The sequence below is a fragment of the Podarcis pityusensis genome (assembly GCF_964106645.2).
Source record: "Podarcis pityusensis genome assembly, chromosome: 3".
NCBI lineage: Eukaryota > Metazoa > Chordata > Lepidosauria > Squamata > Lacertidae > Podarcis > Podarcis pityusensis.
This window is the reverse complement of record NC_138026.1, coordinates 81,079,788-81,087,463: the sequence shown is the minus strand read 5'-3', so window position 1 is coordinate 81,087,463 and position 7,676 is coordinate 81,079,788. Positions and strand designations below refer to the sequence as shown.

The window sequence follows — 7,676 nt, the reverse complement described above, 5'->3', positions numbered from 1 at the left end:
ATTATCATTATTATCATTATCATTATTATCATTAGCCTTATGTCGGATTTCCCACAGCCAACTTGGTGTCCCAGCAGTCTGTCTGAAGCAGGGATGAGGAAGTTGGGACCATCCAGATTTAGCTGGACTCCATCAGCCCCAACCAGCTTGAGCATGGCCAAGGATGATGGGAACTGTAGTTTAACACCATCTGGAGTTCCTCATGCCTGCTTTAAGAGGTCTGGGGAACAGTAAAAGATCCAGATGCAGTACCGATTGCCCCACGCCTCCATAGTTCCATGTGTCCATTGTCCACCTCTGCCTTCAGCTACAAATGCAGGTGGGTAAAAGAAACCTGCGCAGCAATGGCACTAGACACACAATCACTGCATCTTTTGCTGCTCCTTCAGAGCTTTGAAAGAGACTGACAAGTTCCCCAGGTTGGCACCTGGCAATCGCATGTCCATGTCACCTTCCCCTGCTTCTTAGAAACATAATAGTAGCAGCTTGCTGATACGGTTTGGGAGAAATAGGTTGCACTGTGTTCTATTAAGCAGCATGAAAAGATCCAGCTTAATGAAAATGTATCTTAGAAGTTCGACACTACAGTGTGACAATATCTAAAATTTGCCTCAAAGGATTGTGTGCTCTGCTTGTAGCTTTTCATGAATATATGATAGCAAACAAAACTGTCATGAGAACGAAGCACTTCATAAGAAGCTCTTTTCAGGTTTTGCAGTACACATCGTACTTCAGCTTTGCTCCCAGCTTGGTTCCTTCTAAACACTCCTTGAATTTAGCATCCACTTTCTGGCTCTGAGCTTCATCAAAAGTGTTCTTCCAGTCACCAACCACACCTGGAATGAAAGGAAAATGGAGGGAGGGAAAGAGACACTTAACAGACATCATATAAACATTGCTAGACAGAAATATGAAGATCATCCAGTAAAAATTTTTAGGTTTTGTTATTGTAACTGGGAACAAAATGGTACAATTCTTTTCCTCAGGTTGGCCAGTAGGAAGGCCTCTGAATACAGCCACAAAAGCTATGGCCCTCCTGTGTCAAATCTGTCAGTCTTCTCTGCAGTGCTTCTTGTTCTGTAAGACCATCACATTCATTTATTGAATCTCTTTTTAGATGCATGTAGCTTACGATATAGGGACACGGGTGGCGCTGTGGGTTAAACTACAGAGCCTAGGGCTTGCCGATCAGAAGATTGGCAGTTCGAATCCCCGCGACTGGGTGAGCTCCCGTTGTTCGGTCCCAGCTCCTGCCCACCTAGCAGATCGAATGCACACCAGTGCAAGTAGATAAATAGGTACCGCTCCGGCGGGAAGGTAAACGGCGTTTCCGTGCGCTGCTCTGGTTCGCCAGAAGCGGCTTAGTCATGCTGGCCACATGACCCGGAAGCTGTACGCCGGCTCCCTCAGCCAATAAAGCAAGATGAGCAACCCCAGAGTCGGTCACGACTGGACCTAATGGTCAGGGGTCCCTTTACCTTTACCTTAGCTTACTATATACTAATACAGTGGGGAAGGGCCCTAGCTCAGTGGTAGATGACATGGTGTCCCTTTTGGGAGGCAGGGTGGTGTATAAAAACAACAAAAACCATTTTCCATGTAGGAAGTCTCAGGTTCAGTCTCTGGTATCTCCAGGAAAGGCACCCAGTCTTGACCTCAGGAAAGCCTCTGCCAGTCAGTAATGACTAGAGACAGCCAACATGGTGTTCTCTCAGTGCTGTTGGACTACAACTTCTGTCATCACCAACTACTGGCTATGGTTGATGGATGCTGCAATCCTATGTGCACTTATTTGAGGGTAGGCTCCATTGAAATACTCATTGTTCTGAGTATAGATTAGGGATAGCTAATGGAATGCCCTCCTAATACTGTTGGACTACAACTCCCATCAGCCCAAGCTGGCATGGTCAGTGATCAAGAAATGATATATACTGTGGCTCAAAACACCTAGAGAGCACAGCATTGGCTTTCCCCAAATATACATCCATAGGACTGCATGGTTAATCAATTCAAACATGGAAGACACTATGACTACTCATAAGTGACTGCTCTAAAGCAAGCTACAGCAAAAATAGAAGTTTATCACCAACCTTTCCGGAAGATCAGTGGGCCAACCGCTCCATGTGTCTCCTGTGATTTGTCCCTCACTGCTTGGAACTCAGTCCTGTTTGCAATAGCCTGAATTTGCTCCGCAGTAGCAGTAAAGCCAAAGAATTCAGCTATTTGCTTCACTCCAGCAACCAGGTCCTGAACGCAATGTAGTGAGAAGGTCAATATTGAAAGTTCTTTCTCCCATGGTAAGCTACACCAGAACAATATGGGATTCAGAATACATTGCCAGTATTCAAGCACAGTTATGGTTGCTTTGGGCTAATCTTAGTGATGCCAGCAAACAGAAAGGTCCACACTAGCCATATAATCTTGCTGCAGGTAGATGAAAACTACAGGAGGCAAATGGGTACTGGATGTTCAGCTCTCTCCCTGTGGCAAGCATCCAGAGTATGAGGCTACCTTACTGCAATCAGTGTTCTTGCCATGAATATGAATGCTGGGGAACAAACTCTTAATGAAGTGGATGTCACAACTGAGGCACATCCAAAAGGAAGTACGTCAACCCCCTATAACAGAGTTTGCTCTTCCTGCTTTCTTTGGAAAGCCATACTTTCCATTAGTATGGTTAGACATACTCATCTCTCAGCTTGGTAAACAGGTTTTGGCTGCTACTGTATTGCCAGCGATTCCTTGACTATTCAAATGAGTTACAGAAACAAGCCAGGAATTCCACTGTTGGTGACATTAAGGGCCAGCATTGGCAGCATTGGCTTATGTTCTTCTTCAGAAGCCAAATCAAGGATGGAAGCAAGGATCACTGTCCTCTAGCTCCAAGTGCCTATAGGTTATGGGCATGGGGTGGGGTTATTCACTGGGACACTCTGCTCCTCAGATAAACAGAGACTCTCTGTCCTTTGTTATCACTTCAAATATTCCAGAAAAAGTTTAGGAGCTGAAACATGGATGAGCCCGCCCTCAAATTATGATCCTGATCTAGTTATATCTTGCAAAACCTATGCAAGTTGGGATAACGTCTTATTTTTAAACTACCCTTGCTGGTAGTTATGAATATGCTCACCTCTTTTAATTGCTCATATGTCAGAACCAGAACATTTTCATCATCTATATGTTTGTTCCACACGACTGCATGGTCAAAATAGCTTCCCCAGGCAACTGCAGGTCAGACCAAGACAACTCATCAGAACTATTTTATTACTAGTAGAAACTGTTAAAACTTGAACAGTAGGCTATTTTTAAAACATTGCATAGGGTTCACGCAATATCTCTTTATACCCACAGGGATAACATACAACCACAAGGAAAGAGAGATTTATTCTTAAGAATGATCAACAAAAGTCTTTCAAATTTTGTCTCTGATAATATGGGGCCAGCTATTGGGGGAAAACGTTCATGCACACCCTCAGTTGGGCTTCGGCTGTATATAGACAGCAGGATGTTGAAGGTGACATGAATGACTGTGATGCAAACACTCATCCAATATTCATGTACAGCAAATAGTTTTTTATGGTTTTATACTCCTGTTTGAATGGGAGTGACACTGAGACAAAAGAAATGTGAGTGTACACCAAGGACAATAATGCCTCTATCATTATTCCACCTATCTCAACAACTATCATCAGTTTTCAGCCCATGTTCACCAGTCAAGGCACACAGATGCTTCCCCCTCCAGATTGTATCTCCATTGCTAAAAAGCCATTCAAACTGCAAACCACAATTATCGTGGGCAAAACCCAAGTCTTCCCCGCTAGCACTCCTATCAGCAAACTTGGTAGAGCTTGAATATAGTTCACATGTTTTCACAAGAGGTTTAATTTCCGAAATCCATTCAAAAGTATTATTAGAGTACCTTGCCCATTCATAAAAAGTGAAAAAAATTCCTCCCAGGAGTTATAACTGGGAATGCTTGGAGCATTGTTGTGAAAATGGAAAAATGATGCAGCCGTATCTTTAGGATTTCGAAATAGCAGCAGTACCTGAGGTGAGAAAACAGGACATAAATTTTAACTCCTCCTGTCATTAACAAAAACAATGCTACTTTGGGCTACCTAAACTACAACTAGAAGTAAGCTATTCTTTTGTAAGAGAAGGGAAGGCTGAAATAATGGCCAGAAAGAACTATGTCACGAGTCCCTTCAAAAAGCACATTCTCAGGCACTCCAATCTCTCTGGTTTCACATCCCCTGAAGGTTGGAGCACGAGCCCATTGTGATACATTATGTTTCTAGAAACATCTGGTGGTATAAAAATTCATGACTGCCCCATGCACTTTACAACATGTTCCCCCCTCTTTATTTGTGGCTGACTAAAGGAGTGGCCCAATGCTTCCTTCCTACTTAACCTCTTGTCTTGTATTGTTACCCATATCCAGCACCAGAAACATCTTACCGTGCCCACAAGGCTCCCACGAACTGTTGATTGCTTTACAGTTGTGAGTCACTTCTGCAAATGTTTCCTGACAAATTAAAGAAGCTGATCTTATACCACTTACCTTGGCTTTATTTTTGAAGATGGACTTGGGAAGAAGGTTGTAGTGGAGGTGTGTAGCTACAATCCTTGGAGATGGGAACTGTTTCATCCTCTTTTTTAAAAAAACAGAACAGAACAGGAGCATCAAAAACAGAACAGAAAAGGAGCATCAAATGGATGACTCAGACATACATGAAAATGATCGGCTCTGTTGACACATATTAATCAAAAGGCAGTTGGAATAACTGGGATTCCCAGGATAAACCAGCAGAACTTACATCTCACCATTGGCTGAGCACAACAGCCATGTTCCGTGGTGCCCCAGGTTCTTCACCACTGCTACCATGCTTCTTCGTTATCTCAGAATGACAACAAAATCAGGATCACTACTGAGCACTTGGTGAACTGCCAAACATGGCTGATGGATTACTCCTGGCTTGGTGGGTCACCAGTTGGGCAGGTTTGCTTCAGCAGAGCCCGTGTTCCCTTACTTCCTTTCAGTGTGAGTAACGCATGTGTGTGAGTGAAGTGTCTGATTTTGGAGGCTAGGGTTTGTGTCTTACTAACCTGATACCTTTCTGGATCCCCACATTCAATGAAAGGTAGCTCTGTGTTCTCATGCTTGGTTTTCAAAGTGGTAGCGATCAGATCATTCACAATCAGAATGAGCCAATTAATACCTGGAACAAACAAATAAGTGGAATGCTTGTAATCCTTATGGTGGACTTTAAGGCATTTCACCATCCCAAGTTGATGGTTCCCCAGCCCTGGCACACCAGCTTAACTTTTACACATTGTAGAGAAGTACCATCATAAGATGGAAGAGTTGACATTTCAGAATTGATGGGTGGCTATATTCCCAGAATGCTGTCTGGAGATTCAAAAGAAGTGCTGTCTGCCTTCTGAGGAAAGCCAGCCCTTTAATTCCAAGTGACAAGAAGACAAGTGACAATACATGCCCAGAGGTGCTTTCTTATGAAAGAAATTCATGCCTTTTTTCTTTCAGGAAGGCACATGGCCATATATCTGAGAGAATATAGCAGGAGTAGCAAATGCGGTGCCCTTCAGATGTTGCTGGACTACAACTCCCGCCACCCCTGACCATTGGCTATGCTGACTGAGCCTGAGGGGAGCAGGTATCCAGTTACACCTGGAGGGAGCCATGGTCGCTACCCCTGCCTATAGGCTCAAGACCAACTTTATAACCATAATTGTGCTTGGTCAAGGTCTCACAAATAAATCATTCTGCAGTGTTGTTTTAAGCTAGTTATAATGACAGGTTGAAACTATTTTTCAATCAATCAATATTTAAATAGAAGTGTTCAGTTTTGATAACAGTTTTTAACATTACAGTAAACTGGTTTGGGCTTTTACTCTACTACATGTTCATTTTTAAAAATATATCTTCTTTGTAATACAGCCACTAAAATATTGAATAATCTACTATCCCTCCCAAAAAACACCACCACCAACTCTTGAGTTTTGCTTCACACTTGTGAAAACCATGCTCTCCTCCCGTACTTCCTGGTAGCCATCATTTGCTGTGGCATCCAAACCTGATCAAACTATGGTGGAATCTACACACACATTTTAAAAAAACCTTCTGAAAATGTACTTTTAAAGCGTTTTTTAAAATACATTGAATTTTCCATAAGACTCACCATTGCTATCTAGTGTCACATTGTATCTTGCACTTAAAACACACTTAAAACGTTTTATTTGAAGCTGTATAGCTGAGTCCTATGATTACTGCAAACCACAGTCAGCCTCCAGTTCTGATTTGGAGACAAACTATGGTTTGTGATAACCATTCAGACAAAGAAAGAAAGAAAGGTTACTATGAGCAACAAAGTGGGAGAGGAGGAGGAAATCCGTGTGAACAAAAGGAAGGAGGAGAAAAGGGAGGAAAGAACGCACAAATCCAAGACACATGGTTTGGTTGTGGCATCTACACAAGAACATTGTCTCTCTGGCTTTGTCCACTCCAAACTCAGTTTGATAGTGCCTTAAAAAATGCAAAGCATTTTTATTGAAATGCCTTAAGGCTTTAAGTGCATTTTCAATGGTTTGCACAAGTAGCAACAATGGAATAGCAGGTGGTCTAGTTTTCAACAGGTTTCAGATATATTGAAAATAATAAGCTTTTTGTTGAGACCTGCTCTGGAAACCAGTTAAAGGCAACTTCTGTGCTAGTGCACACTACCCTTAGCAATGCTAGTTAATATCTTTCCTTATACAGTACTAAAAAAAACCACCCATCAGTCTGCTGCATTGCTCATGACATCATTGATGTATGTAGAAAAATAATGGAAGGTTGTATTCACCACATTTGGGATAAGACACCAGCACCACGTCATCTTTTCTGGCTTCGAAGTTCTCCAGAGCTTGGAATGTTTCTGCACTGCAGACAGAAGACGGGTAGAGGATTCCCTGGTAGGTAAAAAGAAGCTCATGGATGCTAAGGCCTTTGGACTTTTCCAGAGCTTTCTCTATTTCCTCGACAAACTTTTTCTCAGTCATCTTTGCCGTCTTCGTTGTGAGCTACTGCTGGGTCGCTAGGACAGCAAAGGCCTTTAAAGAAGGCATTTTGAGGGCGGAGTAAACCTTATTTAGCTTTGGGCTTATCCTTTTGTGTTTTCTGCATTTTATGAGCAAGCCAACCATATCAGATCAGTTTCCTTGAGTCTATTCTCCTGAAATGAAAACCAACCCACTTGTCCCACCTTAGGTACTGGAAATACTTTTCACCCTTTCAGTTAATCCCTGCTGAAATCAAAGAGCATGGGCATCTCTACAAAGTAAAAGACATGCAAAAACTAACTCAACAGGTACTACCGGACAATGTATTAAATTCAGAGTTACATAATAGTGCCAGGAGTCAAATTTCTCACACCATGGTCACTAGGATGCCCATGCGTTCCACTTCACACAAAGGCAGTCGTCTATTTAAAGGGCTGTCCAGTTAAGAAGAGAGAATGGGGGTCTTTCTGGGTCATGTGGCCAGCATGACTAAACCGCTTCTGGTGCAACACCGTGACAAGTGCCAGAGCGCCATGTGTGTCTGTGTGTCTGTGTGTGTGTGTGTATAAATCTTTTTTGGTGGTATTTTCGCTTTTAGAACATGGTAAACTGCTTTA

General features: G+C 42.6%; 1 protein-coding gene across 1 annotated transcript; it reads right to left on the bottom strand.

The window, feature by feature from the left end:
- Positions 1-2: 2 nt before the first annotated feature.
- SULT6B1 (sulfotransferase family 6B member 1) lies at positions 3-7,527 on the bottom strand. Its single transcript, XM_080997795.1, has 7 exons — positions 6,864-7,527; positions 5,107-5,219; positions 4,562-4,651; positions 3,920-4,046; positions 3,131-3,225; positions 2,091-2,247; positions 3-836 (listed from the first exon to the last, which is right to left on the bottom strand). The coding sequence occupies exons 1-7, from the start codon at positions 7,057-7,059 to the stop codon at positions 706-708; spliced, it is 909 nt and encodes a 302-aa protein (XP_080853921.1). The 5' UTR covers positions 7,060-7,527; the 3' UTR covers positions 3-705.
- Between the last annotated feature and the right edge of the window lie 149 nt (positions 7,528-7,676).